Source organism: Anomaloglossus baeobatrachus, chromosome 1, assembly GCF_048569485.1.
Source record: "Anomaloglossus baeobatrachus isolate aAnoBae1 chromosome 1, aAnoBae1.hap1, whole genome shotgun sequence".
In the NCBI taxonomy this organism is placed as follows: domain Eukaryota; kingdom Metazoa; phylum Chordata; class Amphibia; order Anura; family Aromobatidae; genus Anomaloglossus; species Anomaloglossus baeobatrachus.
Window position 1 is genome coordinate 448,032,258 of NC_134353.1, and position 21,131 is coordinate 448,053,388.

The following is a 21,131-nucleotide window of genomic DNA, read 5'->3' on the forward strand; positions in this document are numbered from 1 at the left end:
GCAAACTAAAGAAGTAATAAGATTTATTACCAGCTATAATGCTGAATCTGAACCTATATGGAAGTGTTTGGAAAGAGCATGGCCAATTCTTCAGGCCGACCCAATTTTCGCTAAAATATTGCCATCTAAACCGAAAATGACCTTCTGTCGTTCTAAAAATCTTTAAAGGACCTCTTAGTCCACAGCCATTATGAGGCTAGTGGACAGAAAACCCTCTGGGATTTACCCCCCCCCCCAAAAAAAATAATCCAAGTGGGTGCTCCCCATGTGGCTCTTGTATTGCTTGTCTGAACATTGTGACCTGCCAGGATTTTACAGACTCTAGTGGTAATCAGAATTTTAAGATAAAAAAAAGGCATTAACTGTAACACTAGAGCTGTAATCTATTACGCCACATGCCCATGCTCCAAAATATATATTGGTCTTACAACAAGACAATTAAAAGTTAGGGTCAGAGAGCATGTCCTTGGCATTTTGGCAGCTCCGGAAGAGAATGATAAATCTAAACTGAAAACAATCCCCCGTCATTTTTTTGCAATCCCATAATGCTGATGGGACTTTGATGAAAGTGAGGGGGATTGATGCAATTGATTTGGGGATCAGAGGTGGGAATCTAAGCAAACGTCTTGCCCAACTTGAGACCAGATGGATATGGACATTGTCCACTATGTATCCATCTGGTCTCAATGAAAACATTAGCTTTGTTCCATATCTTGAGTATGGTGAATTCTCATTTGTTTTTGGTGGCACAATTTAATTTTAATTGTTTTTTGTTTTTTTTTTATTGTTTATTTATTTTGCAGACACGTAGATTTTTTTTTTTTTTGTAAATTCTTTATTTAAGATGTTTCTTAATATTACAGAAATGAAATTGCAACAACAAATAAGCATAAACATGTATTTTTCAGATGAAAGGAAAGAGAAAATGTTTTTATTCCTTATAGGATGGTAAAATAACGTTAACATCCTAAAATGACCTGATTGATGTATTAGGTGCGGGATCATATCCAGGAGATTGATGAACATGACAGGAATTCTAATATATTATCATTTTAATACGCTATGAATTATGGTATATATAGGGCACAGTAATCTCTCTTAATGTGTGGCATACATTTTTTTATGATGTATTAAAGTATAATATTAATTCTATATGAATGTATGTCTTTATCTGTATGCGGATTTGTATTTTTTATGTTATTACATCTCTCTATGTTATTTACTAAGGAGACATATTGAGATTACATTGTTAAATACTATATAATCACCGGACATTATATCCTATTGCTGCTATATTGGGATTTGATCCTCATACCGCTTACACGTCTGACAATCTGCGTGTCTGTGACCTGTACGCATGCGCACTACTACTCCTCAGGTCACCCTCTGGCTTCCGTATCATTATGGTGTGGGAAGGAACTGATCCTGTGATATGGTCGGCCCTCCCCAAGCCATGATGCGGCGGCCGGTTGTTGATGGTGGTTGTCGTGGCGACGCATGCGTCGTCAATCTGGTCATCACACACTGATTGGTGCGTGTATGTTTAAATACCGATACTTACCACCTATACACCGCCCCTGGACAAAGGCGTGTGCCGAAACACGTGTAGGGCGTCATGTGTACCCGGCTACATTCTGACCTGCCATGTATCTTTGGATCCTTATATCAGGTAATATAACTCTATTCTGGCTCCCTTAGACATAACGCTTGCATCAGCCTATACCAGCGTGTTGTACCGACATTGTAATTCAGTCCAATTAAACTTGCTTTGCGGTTGTATATGATCGGGCAAAATATATAGCACCATTGTGCTGTATCATATACTTTGGCTCCCTGAAATCTTGTCATTGCATTCACGCACATCTTTGGATTATTATATCAGGTAATATAACCTTATCCTGGTTCCCTTAGATATAAAGCTTACATCAGCCTACACTAGCATGTTGTACTGACATTATAATGCAGCCCAATTAATTTGCCTTTGCGGTTTGTATATGATCGGGCAAGCCATATAGCACTATTGTGCTGTATTATACATTCTGGCTCTCTGACATCTTGTCATTGCATCTACGTATATTAGAAGCCTTGTGAGTTAAGTTGTCTTTATTTACCCTTACCTAAATCAATGAGTGCATTGTATAGTATTGTATGGACATAATTAGTCTATCATTTATAATATTCTAACCTGCTATGCAATTGGTTGTTTTGACTAATTTATATAATGTCAACCTTGAATAATGATGGCATAATTATGGTTAGTGTGTACTCTGGCACTTATGTATTTTTATGGTGTTTTAACCCTTCACTTGATCAATAAAATATTTTGCACATATTTTGGACAGTTTGATCGATGTTCTTTCACCTTTCTGACATGGATTAAAGTTGACTCAACCTCTGTCCTGTGTCCTTGTGTGTACCACATTGGTCTTCTTTCTTTTCTCCATGCTCAAAGAACTGTCTGAGGACTTGAGAATCCAAATTGTGAGGAAGCATGAGCAATCTCAAGGCTACAAGTCCATCTCCAAAGACCTAAAAGTTCCTGTGGCTAAGGTGCGTAGTGTCATCAAGAAGTTTAAAGCCCAAGGCACTGTGGATAGCCTCCCTAGATGTGGAAGGAAAAGAAAAATTGACGAGAGATTTCAACGCAAGATTGCGCGGATGGTGGATAAAGACCCTCGACTAATATCCAAACAAGTTCAAGCTGCCCTGCAGTCCAAGGGTACAACAGTGTCAACCCATACTATCCGTCGGCATCTGAATGAAAAGGGACTGTATGGTAGGATACCCAGGAAGACCCCACTTCTTACCCCGAGACATGAAAAAAGCCAGGCTGGAGTTTGCCAAAAACTTACCTGACAAAACCTAAAACGTTTTGGAAGAATGTTCTCTGGTCAGATGAGACAAAAGTAGAGCTTTTTGGGAAAAGATATCAGAGATTACAGGAAAAAAGAGGCATTCAAAGAAAAGAACACGGTCCCTAAAGTCAAACATGGCGGAGGTTCCCTGATGTTTTGGGGTTGCTTTGCCTCTGGCACTGGGCTGCTTGACCATGTGTATGGCATTATGAAGTCTGAAGACTACCAACAAATTTTTCAGCATAATGTAGGGCCCAGTGTGAGAAAGCTGGGTCTTCCTCAGAGGTCATGGTTCTTCCAGCAGGACAATGACCCAAAACACACTTCAAAAAGCACTAGAAAAAGGTTTGATAGAAAGCAGCGGAGACTACTAAAGTGGCCAGCAATGAGTCCAGACCTGAATCCCATAGAACACCTGTGGAGAGATCTCAAAATGGCAGTTTGGAGAAGGCCCCTTCACATCTCAGGGACCTGGAGCAGTTTGTCAAAGAAGAATAGTCTAAAATTCCAGCAGAGCATTGTAAGAAACTCATTGATGGTTACCGGAAGCGGTTGTTCGCAGTTATTTTGGCTAAAGGTTGTGCAACCAAGTATTAGGCCAAGGATGCCAATACTTTTGTCTGGCCCATTTTTGGAGTTGTGTGAAATGATCAATGACTTGATTTATTTCATTCTCATGTTTTTTCATTGCAAGCAAAATAAAAGATAATGATACCAAAGAATTTGTGATTGCAATCATTTTCAAGAAGAAACTGAGTATTATCTGACAGAATTGCAGGGGTGCCAATACTTTTGGCTAGCACTGTATATGTCTATTTATATAGCAATATTATTGCACTTTGTTCACATATATTTCAGATTTTATATTTACATGTTTTTGCATATTTATAACACTACCATCAAGTTCGGAACATTAAGCATGTTGCACTTTACAGTTTTTTGGGTTTTTTACACTTGTATTAGCTACCTCTGTATGTTTAGTTACTGACCGTATTTATACCAGATATGTAAATTACATATTATGCACTTTGTACTTTGACAAACAATGCTGCAGTATTTAGGCATAAAACAGGAGAACAAGTAAAGTTGCTTCAAAGGGTATATACATTTTATTTTTTATTTATATCATATCAAAGTGAGCAAAAAATGCATATATGAGTATATTGTAAATACAAAAATTGAATAGTGGCCAAGGGGGAAGATATTTAAAAGAGGCACATATATAACCTGTCACGCCTGTAGTAAAATGTAATGCAGGAATAAATAGAGACAAATCAAGTGCAAGAATAAAATCACATAAGGAGACTAAAAAATTTTTTTTTTTTCCCCCATCCATAGGTGTAGTAAGTATAATGTATTATTCAAGCAAAGGTTAATTTCTTCAATATGAACGAGTTGACTCAAAAGTAACACCAGCGGGGTTGGGCTATGTGCGCACAGTGCGTTTTTCGCGGCGTTTTTGCGCGTTTTTCGGGTGCGTTTTTGGCCTCAAAACAGCATGACTTTGCTTCCCCAGCAAAGTCTATGAGTTTTCATTTTTGCTGTCCGCACACAACTTTTTTTTTTAAGCTGCGTTTTTGAGCTTGAAAAAAAAAATGGACATGTCAATTCTTTCCTGCGTTTTTCTGCGTTTTCCCCCCCATGCAATGCATTGGAAAAACGCAGCAAAACGCAGATATCAAAAACGCGGCAAAACGCAGCCAAAAACGCACCAAATCGTGGTAAAAACACATGCGTTTTTTCGACGCGGGTGCGTTTTTAGCGGCCAAAAACGCACAAAAACGCAGCGTCAAAAAAACGCAGTGTGTGAACTTAGCCTTATGCAGAAGCCACGACTAGAAATTGCAAAAATACTGCTGAACCAGTTTAACAAATAGTTTGGAATGAGTTCCAACACATCACAAATGTCAGATCAAAGTTACTGCATGTACACTGTTTATAAGATAATAAGTAAAGCAGTGTTAGCATATGTGCTGCGAGCCTCTGCATACCACAATATAGATCTCATAGAGAATGCTGTCACATAAAAAAGCCGTCTCAGAACATAATTACATTAATGCGGTTGTACAAGAGTCCTATCCACACACCATCAAGTGCCGCTGATACAAACTATTACTAGTATATTCATATAAATCAATCATGAAGTCAGTATACCAAACTGTCTGTTGATGCAGCAGCACAGGTATATGCAGAGAGGGGACTTGTACATACCGCAAATCAAGTCTTGCAAGAGATCAGGCAGGCAGGTCAGTCAGGTGAGGAGGGGGTTAATACCCAAGGAACGACTCCAACGTACGTTTCACGACCAAAAGGTGTGTACTGTTGCTTCATCAGGGAGTGAATGATCCCTGTAATCGGCAGGTATTTATAAGCCGACAGCAGCTTGTAAGCAGCTGTGTCCTGTCAAGAATTACAGACGGCGCATGCGCATATGGCATTATCAGAGCCCGAGAACCCCCACACGCCATCACGGAGTACAACGCACGCGCGGAGCGGGGACGCGTCTCCACAGCACCCGCGCATGCCACAAAGAGACGGCCGGGAGGAAGGCGGACCCGAGCGCAACACACGCACGCGCACTTCCATGACAGGTGGAGGAAAACAAGGTATTTATAACGCGAAACATATACCAGTTATATGATCAATACAAATAGTATTATGGTCTATTATTTATTGTTACTCTAGCATCACATAACTTGATACATAAGGACAGGGTGCATTATAGCACGATTTGTATGAAGTCCAGTTTCTATGTTCATTTCAATAGATGTCCTCGCTTAAAAAATCACTCCATGTGTCACGTTAAAGATAGAATAGGGCAGGATCCAAGCTGCTGAAGGGAACATATGAAAGAAGGAAAGAAATAACCCCATGTTGTCGGGTGTAATAACACGATTAAAAGCAACTTAACAAGCTCCACAGAAAACAACTAAAAAAGATAACCGCACCCTTCAGGTAATTAATTTATCCACCCATGTGCTATCGGGGGCACAGACTGAAGTTCTGTACAAGGGGCTGTCTTTCTCTCCGACTAACTCTTTCAATTTCTTTACAGCCATGAAAGACTTACATCTTTTTTCTAGAAAGCTGGTATTGAAAAAATTACATAACCGTAATACACCAACTTTTGGTTTGGATAGTCGTGCTGAGAGAGAGGCCCTGGCAATTTTGGAGGAACTTCAGTCGGAACAACAACCCCCCCGATGGCACAGGTGTGTTTCCACCATCGATTTTGCCTAAGTCTACTAGATTTCCCTCCTTGTCACTTTGTCCCTCTGTCGAGATATTCACGAGATTGGTATTGGATGATTTTGCACAATTGTCATCAAGACGTTATAACGACAATCTTACCTTCCGACAGAGAACAGCACTAAAACAACTTGAGAGCTGGAAGGACGTTGTAATAAAGCCCACTGACAAGGGGGGAAATTGTTGTGAATGTTAGTTATGTTTTGGCTGCTGGGAGGCTCCCTCTGGTGGCCAGGAATGGCTTGGACTTGGACCAGGTGTGTTGTGCAGTGGGTGTTTCCTTTGCTAACTCTCTGCTTATTTAAATCCTGGTCTGATTGCAGGCTGTTGCCGGATGTCAGTTGTTCTTTGTATCTCCAGCCTGCTTAATCCTGCTCTATACCACATCTTCCCCAGATAAGTGCTTGCTCTTTATTTATTGTCTGGTTCTTTTGTTTATCTGGGTTTGTCATTTGCTGTGGTTGGTTTCAGGTTATTTGCTTGCAGGGATTTCCCCCCTCATTGGATTGTTGGGGAACTCCCTGCAGTTCTGTGTGGAGTATAGCTCCTTTGGGTCCATGTGTTTGTGGCTTGTTGACTTTGTTATGATTCTTGTTTTCTGTTCATTGGTATGAGAAGGGCACCTGATATAGGACGGAGTTCAGATCGAGCGATCTGAGGGCCTTTTTGTACTATCAGGAAGTTGGTATTTTGCAGGGTTTTTCTCTGGCCACCATCAGTCCCTTTCCTGTCCTTTCCTATTTTAGTCAGCGGGGGCCTCACCTTTTGCTAATCCTGTCATCTACCTGTGTATTGTGTTTTTCCTATATCACCGCAGTCTTTGAATGTGGGGGGCTAGCTAATCTTGTCTATTTTCTGAGGCAGAGCGTTATTCATCTTTCCTACCTTTAGGATAGTTAGTTCTCCGGCTGGGTTCGCGGTGCACAGGATGTTAGTTCACCCCTCGGCTACTTCTAGTTGTGATGGTTAGTAAGGGGATGGCGGCCAGATTAGTTGCCAATGCTCTTGTCACCTTTTGCCAATGATTTGTGGTGGTCTTCCATGGTTCCGGATCATAACAGGAAATGTTGTTATATGGCCTATTACTAAATATGAGGAGGTTTTTCGTCAGTTGCGAGACAAAGAGACATATAGGAAGTTAGATTTTAATCCTATTAACTCCTTCTCCAGGGAGCTTTCGGTGATCCTGGAACAGGCGCTGGATTTGGGTCTCGTCACGAGGAATGTTGTGGATGGTTTGTTGATTAAATACCCTAAGGCAGGGGTCTCAAACTCAGCTGGGTGTATGGGCCGCATATAGAAAAAAAAAATGAGGGGGGCCGCATTATTTGCAGGACAGGGTGAACATTTTTAATGAATCCATGTTTTTTTTTCTATACATCTTGGATCACTTTTGTAAACATTTTTCGCTTGTTTATTATAACAAACGTGCACTTTTTTTGTTAAGTTTATATACAGAAAAGCATTTTTAATGTAAATAAAAAAAGTCATGCTTTAGGATTTTTTTTTTTTTTACATTTTATCACCTTCTTGTAATTGTTTTACAATTAGCAGCATCATATAGTAATCTTAGCCAAAATCTTGTAGTAATGTGCCCATCCGTGTGCCCTGTAGTAAGGTGCTCATCCTTGTGGTATTGTGCCCAGTAGTATAGTGCCCATCCTTGTGCCCTGTAGTATTGTGCCCAGTAATATTGTTCCAATCCTTGTAGTATTGTGCTCATCCTTGTAGTATTGTGCTCTGTAGTATTCTGCCAATTCCCGTAGTATTGTGGCTATCCCTGTAGTATTCAGCCCATCCCTGTAGTATTCAGCCCATCCCTGTAGTATTCAGCTCATCCCTGTAGTATTCAGCTCATCCCTGTAGTATTCTGCCCATCCCTGTAGTATTCTGCCCATCCTTTAGTAATACGCAAACAAAAAAAAAAAAATCTCCTCACCTTTCCTCCGTTCCCTGTGTGCCCACGATCAGTACTTTGCAGAGTTTTGGATGCAGCATGCTTCAGCTGCGTCCAAAACCCTGCTATGTATGGTAAAAGCACAGTGGGCATGGGATTTCTAAAAATCCCATGCCCACTGTGCGTGTACGGCCCGCAGTGAAAACGGAACTGCGGTGTGGCTTCCAGAGGCCGCAGCATGTGAATTTATGCTGCGGCGTCTGAAGCGTCCTCCCTAGGCAGAGCACAGCGAGGAGACCGCAGCGGCCCGAACCCCTGATCGCAGGCACGGGCAGCTGTGGTCTCCTAAGGAGTAGACTTGCGGCCCCGCCGATCAGGACGCGCTGTGTCCAGCACGCAGCGGGTCCTGAACTTGAGCACGTACCTTACCTGCTTGTCGCGGCCCGTGACGATCACGGCTCTGTGCTGAGGGTCGGCGCCGGCAGGAACTTCACTGCATTTGAATCCATTTGCGGTGCAGCGCAGAGGAGCTGTGTCTGGACCAATGCCTCAAGCATATGGAAAAATATTGGAATATACAATGAAAAATGCTACTTGCTAATTTGAACATGTGAATAATGAATTGCATACCTGCCATGAATATTAGGAAAAAGGAGATATTTAGCAATCGCATTGATCAATGTAACTGAGCCCCAAGACCTCGTCAAGGTATATCTCTATATTGGGGTCCCTAGCTCTGTGACCCTAACTGTGTGTCATCTCATTGCAATTAAAAACTGCTATGGGTGGAGAGGGGTAAATAAGGACTTTCTTATATAGATGGAAAAAACATGGCCGAAAGGGGCGGAGCTGTGTTCACATTCAGAAAAAAACTACATATAACTGAATAGGATAACTGAAGTGAGCACTAATATATATATGAGTGCAAGCCAAAAAATACATACTATATAAGAATAAGGCTGCACATCAAACTTAGATAATAGTATAATGCCTCAAGCATATGGAAAAATATTGGAATATACAATGAAAAATGCTACTTGCTAATTTGAACATGTGAATAATGAATTGCATACCTGCCATGAATATTAGGAAAAAGGAGATATTTAGCAATCGCATTGATCAATGTAACTGAGCCCCAAGACCTCATCAAGGTATATCTCTATATTGGGGTCCCTAGCTCTGTGACCCTAACTGTGTGTCATCTCATTGCAATTAAAAACTGCTATGGGTGGAGAGGGGTAACTAAGGACTTTCTTATATAGGAGATGGAAAAAACATGGCCGAAAGGGGCGGAGCTGTGTTCACATTCAGAAAAAAAACTACATATAACTGAATAGGATAACTGAAGTGAGCAGTTATCCTATTCAGTTATATGTAGTTTTTTTTCTGAATGTGAACACAGCTCTGCCCCTTTCGGCCATGTTTTTTCCATCTCCTATATAAGAAAGTCCTTAGTTACCCCTCTCCACCCATAGCAGTTTTTAATTGCAATGAGATGACACACAGTTAGGGTCACAGAGCTAGGGACCCCAATATAGAGATATACCTTGACGAGGTCTTGGGGCTCAGTTACATTGATCAATGGGATTGCTAAATATCTCCTTTTTCCTAATATTCATGGCAGGTATGCAATTCATTATTCACATGTTCAAATTAGCAAGTAGCATTTTTCATTGTATATTCCAATATTTTTCCATATGCTTGAGGCATTATACTATTATCTAAGTTTGATGTGCAGCCTTATTCTTATATAGTATGTATTTTTTGGCTTGCACTCATATATATATATATTAGTGCTCACTTCAGTTATCCTATTCAGTCAGTGTCTGGACCAATGGCTGCTGCCTGCCAATCAGATGCAAGGAAGTGACGTTGCTGTATGACGTCACCTCCTTGCATCTGATTGGCAGACAGCAGCAGCAACTGGGATAGAACTGACAGCTCCTTGCGCGGCACCGCAGATGGATTCAAATGCAGTAAAGTTCCTGCCGGCGCCGACCCTCAGCATAGAGCCGCGATTTGTCACGGGGTCTGCGGGCCGCAACAAACAGCCTCAGGGGCCGCATGCGGCCCGCGTGTTTGAGACCCCTGCCCTAAGGTGACCACCTTGTACTTGCTCCCTAAGATTCACAAGGATGCCCTTGACCCGCCGGGCCGTCCAATTGTGTCTGGAATGGAGGGAATGTGTGACCCAGTGTGTAAGTTCATTGATTTTTATCTGAAACCCCTGGTTGAAACACTTCCCTCCTATCTAAAAGACACGACGGACGTGTTCAATAGGGTCAATGGCATCCATATGGAACCTGACATGCTCTTGGTCACAGCGGATTTAGAATCATTGTATACCTGCATCCGCCATGACGAGTTTGGCGGCCGCTCAGTTCTTTCTTGGGACCTCCGGTCGGGACAGCGCGATGTGTGATTTGATTCTCCAGCTGCTCTGCTTTATCCTTACCCACAATTTCTTTACGTTTAAGGATTCCTTTTACCTGCAACAACGCGGCACTGCGATTGGTGCGGCCTGTGCGCCCTGGTACGCCAATCTCTTCCTAGGGTTCTGGGAGAGATCTATTTTTGGCGACGAGGGCGACCAGACCGTATCCCATGTGCAGTGCTGGCTCAGGTATATAGACGACCTGTTGATTTTTTGGCAGGGTACGGCGGAGCAGCTTGAGACATTTGTGGGCAGACTTGGCATTAATCCATTTAACATCAAATTGACGCATAAATACCATAATAGGCGCATTGACTTCTTGGATGTTCTTATCACAGTGGATAACGATGGTTTCATCCAAACGGATGTATTCCGGAAGTCTACATCCGTCAATGCGTTGCTTCATGCATCGTCTGCTCATAACTCATCCACTATTCGCGCTGTCCCCACCGGACAGTTCAGGAGAATGAGGAGGATCTGTTCCTCGGATCAGAAATTTGAGGAGCAGGTTGCCGACCTCATGTCACGGTTCCAAGAAAGAGGGTACAGTAATCGTAGTATCAAGGAGGGCTACCTTAGGGCTAAAAATACTCCAAGATCCCAACTCCTCTTGACAAGACAGAAGGAACAATTGGACCATTCAGGAGTCAGGTTCATCACTACTTTTAATCATGAATGGCATAACATGAGGGCCATTCTGAACCGACACTGGTCCATTTTAACAACTGAGCCCCTCTTGAAGGGCTCCCTCTCTGACCCCCCTCTGATGACGGCTAGGAGATCGGCTAATCTCCGTGATATGCTTGACAGGAGTCATTACGTACCACCAGCATCTAGCTTTTTAGGCTTGACTAATCCTCGAGTTGGGTGCTTCCCATGCGGCCACTGTCTGGCCTGCAGCAATATCCTGCGAAGTTCGGTATTTTCTTCAGCGGACGGGACGCGTGAATTTCATATCAGGGACTATGTCTCATGTGGCACCTCAAACGTAATATACTTTGCAGTTTGTGGGTGCCCATTGATCTACATTGGCCTGACATCACGCGAACTGCGTGTCCATGAACATGTTAGGGATATTGTTGCGGCCCAGACTGTGGTCGACAATGCCTCCTTAAACACCATCCCGCGCCACTTTAAGGCCTACCATGGATGTGACCCAAAAACTTTATCGATACGTGGGATTGAGGTGGTCCATAGTGGCAATATTAGGAGAAGGCTAGCCCAACGTGAGACAAGATGGATGGTGACACTTGGCACAGTCACCCCATCTGGTCTCAATGAGGCTTTAAGCTTTGCTCTTTTTTATGACATTGCCCCATTTAAGGTTTTTCCCCTTGTTTTTTGAATGAGGGAGATCTGTTTTTAATACAAGTTTCTTTTTATTAACCTTACTTATTTCTTTCCTTCTTTCATATGTTCCCTTCAGCAGCTTGGATCCTGCCCTATTCTATCTTTAACGTGACACATGGAGTGATTTTTTTTAAGCGAGGACATCTATTGAAATGAACATAGAAACTAGACTTCATACAAATCGTGCTATAATGTATCAAGTTATGTGATGTCAGTATTATGGTCTATTATTTATTGTTACTCTATTTGTATTGATCATATAACTGGTATATGTTTCGCGTTATACATACCTTGTTTTCCTCCACCTGTCAAGGAAGTGCGCGTGTGTGTGTGTTGCGGTCGGGTCCGCCTTCCTCCCGGCCGTCTTTGTGGCATGTGCGCGTGCTGTGGAGACGCGTCCCCGCTCCCGCGTTGTACTCCGTGACGGCGTGTGGGGGTTCTCGGGCTCTGCTGATGCCATATGCGCATGCGCCGTCTGTAATTCTTGACAGGACACAGCTGCTTACAGGCTGCTGTCGGCTTATAAATACCTGCCGATTACAGGGATCATTCACTCCCTGACGAAGCAACAGTACACACCTTTTGGTCGTGAAATGTACGTTGGAGTCGTTCCTTGGGTATTAACCCCCTCCTCACCTGACTGACCTGCCTGATCTCTTGCAAGACTTGATTTGTGGTATGTACAAGTCCCCTCTCTGCATATACCTGTGCTGCTGCATCAGACAGTTTGGTATACTGACATCATGATTGATTTATATGAATATACTAGTAATAGTTTGTATCAGCGGCACTTGATGGTGTGTGGATAGGACTCTTGTACAACCGCATTAATGTAATTATGTTCTGAGACGGCTTTATGTGACAACATTCTCTATGAAATCTATATTGTGGTATGCAGAGGCTCTATTATCTTATAAACAGTGTACATGCAGTAACTTTGATCTGACATTTGTGATGTGTTGGAACTCATTCCAAACTATTTGTTAGACTGGTTCAGCAGTGTTTTTGCAATTTCTAGTCGTGGCTTCTGCATAACCCCGCTGGTGTTACTTTTGAATCAACTCGTTCATATTGAAGAAATTAACCTTTGCTTGAATAATACATTATACTTACTACACCTATGGATGGAAAAAAAAAAAATTTTTAGTCTCCTTATGTGATCTTATTCTTGCACTTGATTTGTCTCTATTTATTCCTGCATTACATTTTACTACAGGCGTGACAGGTTATATATGTGCCTCTTAAATATCTTCCCCCCTTGGCCACTATTCAATTTTTGTATTTACAATATACTCACATGTATTTTTTGCTCACTTTGATATGATATAAATAAAAAATAAAATTTATATACCCTTTGAAGCAACTTTACTCGTTCTCCTGTTTTTTTAATTGGCTTTTGAGTAGCTCAGGCGCTGAGTGCGGCGTCCCAATCAGGGATCACTGCACCTGCGTAAAATTGATATTTTTAGGTTTTCATGTATCTAGTATTTATGCATATTAGGTACATTAATCTGTTTATTATGTACTTTGTAATTACATTATTTTATATATTATGCTTGGTATAGTTATGCACTTTATACATTCAGCAGTTTTGTATGAGCTAGCGCTATGTATTTACTTATATTTAATTTTTTGTACGGTATCTATCCAGCCCTTCACAATAACATCAGTATCCACGAGTCCCAACAACTTAGCTCTCTTGGCTCTTTCATGGCCTTAGATCCCGTGTCTATGCCTCATGTGATTACCTCTTACACGGGTCACATGGACTGAGGTATCACATGATGCTGGACTACAACACCCGGAAGTCATTTTACTTGTATGGAGCCTGATGGCAGCATGTGCTGCCCAGCTGCGGTTGCTTGACCTGCAAATCTTCATTGGTCACCGGCACTATTTAAAGGGAAACTGTCACCAGTTTTTCCACTATGAAACCAAAAGTGTTACCTTCTGCAGCTCCTGTGCTGCATTCTATGAAGGTGTACCTTGTGCCCTGATTCCCCTTGCAGACCCCAAACATAACTTTATAAAACCTCACCGTTTGGTATGCTAATGACCTGTGGGGCTCAGATGGGCGTGCTCATTTTCATCTCCTGTCCCTTCTTGTGGCCTTCTTTGTCATCCGCCTTTTACGATTGATGTGATGACACCGCCATCATGCACGCTGCTCGGCCAAATCTTGTGTCTGTGCAGTCATTAACCGGCTCGCGCAGTTCGCCCTCACGCGAGCCGGTGCAGTGTTTGTGCATGCGCGAGATTATGGTCGGGTACGAGGATGACGCAGGGGATGTATGCACATATGTACTCCAGTAACCCACACCCTCCTGCAGTGATTTTATGCAGGTTTATAATTTTTCTTGTGCAAAAAAATTGTGATATTTTAGCAGATCACCTTTAGCGCAAAAAGTCTCAAAGTAAAAAAGCGCATTTGTTTTTCCACACAGCTCATGAGCCACTATGACCTTTGTAACGTCAAATTGTACAAAAAAAAAAAAAAAAAAAAACACACACACACACACACACACACACACACACACACACACACACACAAAACCCAACAACAGATGACTTAGGCCAGCCATTAAAGCTATATAGCCCACTAGCCTGTCCACAACACATTGCAAATTGACATTTTACACCATAATTTATAAAGAACGATAAAGTGGTTATCCCAAAAACTAACAGCTTGCAGATAGAAAAAGATCAAGTTTCCTGCTCATTTTTGCATATGAGACAGCCTCGCTTTAAAATTATCCAAAGTGTGACATCCAGTTTCAGAATTTTCACCTCATTAAAAGCTTGCCTTAAAGCAGTTGAAAATAAAGCCTTTTAATCCAGGCCAGTTACAGCCCTTTTCTGGGTTAAAGTTCCTTGAAATGTTGCAAATATTTTACTTGACATTTTTATGCCAGACCTGGCCAGCTCAGACTTTTGCTAACATAAGGAGAGCTGATCAGCACAAAACATGGGTCTTGTTCAATTCGGGATTAATCTCTCTCAGAATTTTTAAAGCATACAAAAAATAGGGCTTTTATATTGTGTTATTTATAGCATGCAAATTTTTTTTTCTTCAAAAAAAAAAAAAAATAAAAAATAAAAAAACATTGTGGTTGGTGGAGACATGGTCAGTCCATGCATTGCGATCAGACATTTTACTGAATTGCATGGTCGTGTGACACACACACACACACACACACGCTAATCTCTGGCTGTCACATAGATAGGAAATTTTAAAAATTCAAAGAAACAAAAAAAAAAAAGCGCAACAGGGTTAGATTTACTCTATTTCCGTGGTTTAATTTTTCAGACACAAATTTACAATCCAGTGTCAAACTTTGAAAAGCAGGTACATCAGGTTGTGGCCCATAGGATAAGAGGATAAGAGGTTCTGCAGTGTCCCATCCCATCCCATCCCATGTAAATAGAAGAAAAATAAAATAAAAAGCAATGGAGTTTTGTTTTGCATGTACATCGCGTGCACACTACACATACAAAAAAACAAAAAGGGAATATTTATAAAGCACAGAAGTCATAGATCAGGATTAAAGATAAACAGGAATTCATAAGGCTGATACTATTGAATCTTAAATATCAGCTGCCAATAGTACACATTGGCAGCTGCACACACCTAACAAGTGGCCGCTATCTGCAGAATAGGGACCACATGTACATCTAACAAAACCTAATTATATAAAACAAATTAAAAACCAAATAGGATTGGTTGTTGTCATGTAGATTATCAAGGTGTACAAGAAGTCTTGAACTCGGAGTGCAAGACACTGGAACTTGTTCAATAATGCCTTCCATTCATCTGCAAGAAATAGAACAAAATACACGTAAGGGAACTTAAGTCACTGCCTTGAGCAACAATAAAAAGGAGCACAATTGGACAAGTCAATAATTCATGACTAGCTGTGGCGTACCTTAAAAATCAGAAATCTTACTCCAGTCCCTGGTTGACGCAAGATCTATGGAAAGGTGCAGTCCAGTTTTTAAACACATCTTGAGTTAAGAGGTGCGTGCCTCTTAAGAAATCAGGCATGTCTGAGAGTAGTGCGCCTTTCCACAGATCTTAAACCAGAAATCGTACGCCAGTCCCTGGCTGGAATAAGATCTGTGGAAAGGCGAATGACACGTTAGTCATGGCAGATTCTTTAAGAGGCACACACCTCTTAGGTTGTGCCCACAGGACAATGTACGCACGGATATATCCGCAGATATGTCCGCAGGTTTCCCGCAGCAGTTCCCTGGAATCCGCAGCTAGCCATTGCTGCAGGATTCCAGCGAAATATCTGCGGTAAACCTGCGGAAGTCGCGGCCTCTATCTCCATAGTGGAGAGGCAGGATTTCCGCAGGCATAATCGACATGCAGTTATGTGCGGCTGTGGGACATCCGCAGCACATACCGCAGCATGGACACAGCACTCCCCATATCCCACAGGGTAACATTGGGAGTGTCTCTACTTGCTAAAACCTGCAGATTTATCTAGAAAATCCAAATAAATCTGCAGGTTTTCCTCAGCAAAATTTGCGGGTACATAGTCCCATGGGCAAATAGCCTTAATGAATAAAGACGCTTCTGAATCGCTAGAGACCAACAGAAGCAGTGATGACCGAAGATCAAGCAGACTGAGGGATAGTATAAAAGACAGATGAGGGACTTAGATTTAAAGCACCACTGCAGCGGTGCAATATAATAAAAAAAAAAAAGCTGCAGTGGTGCAATATAATAAAAAAAAAAAAAAGCTGCAGTGGTCCTTTGAGAGCCCGCTTTACAGCTGCACGTGTGTGCGCATGTTCCCCTTGGGCATGTGAGCAGTAGGTTCACTGCAGTGGAGCAGACCAGCTGGGTGTCTTATTAACCGAAATCCCACTGTACATCTTACCTATGGCTCAGCTTGAATTTCTCTGCCTCACAGTCTCATGATTAGCGCCAGCATTGCTTTTCCTAGAGTGCAACAGCAGAGGTCATTCTACTACAGAATACACACTTGACATGTTGAGTGAGTAACAACAATGTACAATGCAAAGAATTAAACACATCATGTACATAGTGAAGGATTAAACAAGAGCACAAGGAGTTATGGTGCAAAGTAGAAAATTTAATCATCAATAAATAGTAAGGAATGAGTATAGGACGTTTCAAGCACAAGATGAGGGAATACCTGGGTCCCGTAGACCAAAATTGTAAAGGCTGTAAAAAAAATCAGTGCAGTGGAGTTTTTACTGAGAAAGCCCAATAAAATTATAAGCCATGTAAAGCGCAGATAGTAACTCATAGATAAACCCATTAAAGATAAGGATTGGCTGATTATAGTAAAATAGCATGGCAGAGGGCATTAAAGTGGCCCATATCCAAGGATGGGTTGCAGGTTAAAGTGAGCGCTTACCTAATACAATGGTGGTGCAGGGGAGCCACACCAGAGGGGAACCTCCGACGGCCGTTTCGCGGTATGATACTGCTCCTCTACACCACCATTGTATTAGTTAAGCGCTCACTTTAACCTGCAACCCATCCTTGGATATGGGCCACTTTAATGCCCTCTGCCATGCTATTTTACTATAATCAGCCAATCCTTATCTTTAATGGGTTTGTTATCTATGAGTTACTATCTGCGCTTTACATGGCTTATAATGTTATTGGGCTTGCTCAGTAAAAAATCTCCACTGTACTGATTTTTTACAGCCTTTACAATTGTGGTCTACGGGACCCAGGTATTTATTCCCTAATCTTGTGCTTGAAACGTCCTATACTCATGCCTTACTATTTATTGATGATTAAATAAATTTTCTATTTTGCACCATAACTCCTTGTGCTCTTGTTTGATCATATGCTTTTGGAGTGTGCCGTCTCGTGGCCACACTGGAGGGTTAAATTATACCCTATACCAGTATGGCCCATATGAGACCTTAAAAGTATAACCATGAGGCTCCTTGTTTGGATACTGTACATAGTGAAGTCTGCCTTTATAAAGTCACAAATAAATGCTCATTTTGAGCTTTAAGATAAGAAAATATGAAATCTGGCCTTGAATTTACAAAACCAATCTCTCCAAGCCCCCGTGACAATGCTTTCTGTCCTGCCGTTTAAAAGGGTATTTCCATTTCCAAGATCTTATCACGATATGTGGTAGGTGTAATATTAGCACATACCCCCACTTAGAAATGTAATATAGTTCTCCTGATTAGCTGTCACTTACCTCCTGTAATGCCCTGCACATAAGGTAAGTGACATAGCCAATAAGGAGAACTATACTACATTTTTAACTGGAGTAGTTTGCTAATATTACATCTACTACATACTGAGATCGGATTTCAAAGATTAAAACACCCCTTTAAGCCTAATCACAGGGACACAGCTATGCTTACGTTTTGTCCAGAAGAGGATGCATGGATTAGACACATACAGAAATCCAGTACAGTTCCAGTTTTAGGTTTTAATGCTATAAGAGGTTTACTTACAGAGGTGCGGATCCACCATCTTCATCTGGGGGGGGGGGGGGGGAGGAGAAAAAAAAAAAAAGAAGAAAAAAAAAAAATATTAGTAAAAAGTGAGTTGCCTCCATGCAAGCAAAGGTAGGTCAAAGCATGGAAAGCACTAACTAATAATTGCCTGTCCAACTGTTCCCCCAATTGCTTAACCCCCAGACGATTTTCCTTTTTTTACTCCCCTTCAGAGAGCCGTAACTTATTGTTCCATCAATCTTGCCATATGGGGCTTGTTTTTTGCTGGATGAGTGCTACTTAAGTGAAACCATACATTTTACCATAGTGTACTGGAAAACTGCAAAAAATTCCAAGAGCAATTGCATGATTGTTTTTGGGATAGTTTATACACTGTGTTGTATAGTATAGTAAAAATGATGTGTCGGTGTGATGCCTCAGGTCAGTACAGGTTCGCAGACACCAAACATGTATAGGTTAAAATTTATTTAAGGGGTAAAAAAAAAAAAAAAAGAAGTTCAGACGTTTGTCAAAGAAAGCAAAAAAAAAAAAAAACCAAACCTTTTTTTGCGCCATTTTTTGTGATTTGTAGCGTTCTCATTTCGCCTGTTTTGCGGCTACCAAAAATTTAAATTTTGCAATTTGGAATTTTTTGCCGCTATGCAGTTTACAGAGTATATTAATTGATTTTATATTTTGATAGATCGGGCGTTTCTGAACGCAGCGATACCAAATGTGTGTATATTTATTTTATTAACCCTTTAATTTTCAATGGGGCAAATGGGGGGGGGTGATTTAAACTTAAGTTTATTTTTAATTTTACAAACTTTATTTTTTAATTTTACTAGTCCCCCTACGGGACTATAACGATCAGCTGTCTGATCGCTCATTCTTGTAGATCAGAGCAGCATTGCTTTGATTTGCACAAAAGCAGCTCTGACACACGGCCCTCTGTCAGCTGTAAGAACTGACTTATGATAGCTACAGGAGTCATCACATGACCCTGTGCTAAAATGGCAACCATCGGATCCCCGTTATCACATCACGTGAATGCCGATTGTGCCGGGTAAGAGAATGCTTATCGCGGCCCGCTTTGACATTTTCACAGCGACCTGTAAGGGGTTAACAGGCATGAGTGGGTAGTGAATCCACTCGTGCCCGATAGCCGCACATGTCAGCTGTTCAAATCAGCTGACATGTGCAGCGATCACTGCCTGCCGACATACCTAGTATGTCATGTGTCGTGCAAAGGTTAAGAATGGGAGGCGGGGGGGTAGGCGGTGGAGAATGAGAATTTTTACATAAATTTAATAAAGTCTTCCAGCCTAGGAAGTCTATTCTACATTCAACCTCTGGACGTCTATAACATTGAGAACAAAAAGGGCTGAGTCAGAAGACATAAGGTAAGTTGGGGAGCAGTAAAGTATAAGTTTGCAAAAATACAACCCCTGGCAAAAATTATGGAATTGCCTGTCTGAGGATGTTCATTTAGTTTAGTGCCATGTCTGATCTGCTTTTTTGTAAACAAAAAGTAAAGAAATCTCAAATGGCAACTTTTTAACTGAACAACCAACATCTTTTTCAACATTGCGTGATGATTTACCCTCCTTAAGAGTTTGATAATCCTCTCCTTTGTTTCAATGGACATCTCTCGTGTTGGAGCCATGATTCATGTCAGTCCACTTGGTGCAACAGCTCTTCAAGGTGTGATCACTCAGTTTTAGGTGCAGACCAACAAGCTGATCTTATTTGATGCAGGGGTTCGTATTGGGAATGAAAATTTACAGGGTGATTGGATATTTTTTCCTCAATTGAGCGATTCCATAATTTTTTCCCCGTTTGGTCTTGAAAAGTAACAGTTACTGGCTAGCCCATTATGTTTTCATAATTTTTTTTTAGTGTTTCTTAAAGCCAGGAAGTTTACATTTGAAATTACATTTGTTTAAAAAAAAAAAAAAAAAAGATCATAGACATGGCACAAAACTAAAGTAAAAAACTGAATGAACATCCTCAGAGCCAGGCGAGTCCATGATTTTTGCCAGGGGTTGTATTCTGTATGACAAATAGGACTTCAACATGCAGCCTTACCCTCAGGAGCCTCATCGGGCTTTCTCCTCTTCTCATAGATAAAGATAATGGTGACCAGAATCAGCACCTCTACTACGATACCAAGGAAAGGCCAGAGTGCAGCAAGACGGCTGCGCACACGAAGGGTAACTGTCTCTCCTGAGGTTCCCAGGACATTGGTTCCATTGCAGATATATTCACCCTGATCCTTCTCAATGTCTAGCTGGTGAATGCGAAGCTCAGTCTTATTTCCAGTGGACTTTATGATATAGCGTTCATCTGTCCCATTCACTATAGACTAGGGAAAAGTATTAGCACAAGATTAAAATAAAGGGAAATGTAGATATAGGGTCAATCTGTATTATATTATGGTCTGAGTAATTCACTCAAGAATTCAGCAAATGTGTTTCAAGAAGAAATATTATTCTATTACTTTGGATGAGTGTTAATACACAAATACTTTTACTGGCAACTTTTACTGGCACCAATAAAGCCTCGGTACAAAGGTACAAAGAATGTGTGTGTGCACGCTACATGCAGGGAGACTGCCGAGACCAGTAAAAATAGAGAACAAAAAGGGTGGACCACTGCTCCATCCTGTCCATGGGGTTTCTAGGTGGGGACGTTTCCAAGCACAGCAGGACTCGTACTTGGTATATGATCCACAGTAAGAAAGACAAATACATTCCTGTGGACCAGCAGAACAGCCATGGGAATAGACAAGATTATTAGGAGTCTACTATTATCCACTCAAACATTACCCAGAAAAAAAAAAAGCAACCTGGGTCAAACTGAGCTGAGCCAGGTGTTAAGTAGAAAATAGGACATTGGAAAT

At 41.4% G+C, this 21,131-nt stretch overlaps 1 protein-coding gene across 2 annotated transcripts in view; it reads right to left on the reverse strand.

Moving 5' to 3' along the window:
- Positions 1 to 15,056: 15,056 nt before the first annotated feature.
- The window catches only part of BSG (basigin (Ok blood group)), a 53,385-nt gene continuing 47,310 nt past the window's right edge, over positions 15,057 to 21,131 (reverse strand). For both annotated transcript variants that reach the window (XM_075352900.1, XM_075352891.1), the window contains exons 5-8: positions 20,318 to 20,594; positions 18,248 to 18,272; positions 16,672 to 16,733; positions 15,057 to 15,596 (exon numbers count right to left, since the gene is read on the reverse strand). In XM_075352900.1, coding sequence (XP_075209015.1) covers positions 16,679 to 16,733; positions 18,248 to 18,272; positions 20,318 to 20,594 — 357 coding nt within the window. In that variant the 3' untranslated portion in view covers positions 15,057 to 15,596; positions 16,672 to 16,678. The remainder of the gene's footprint in view (positions 15,597 to 16,671; positions 16,734 to 18,247; positions 18,273 to 20,317; positions 20,595 to 21,131) is intronic.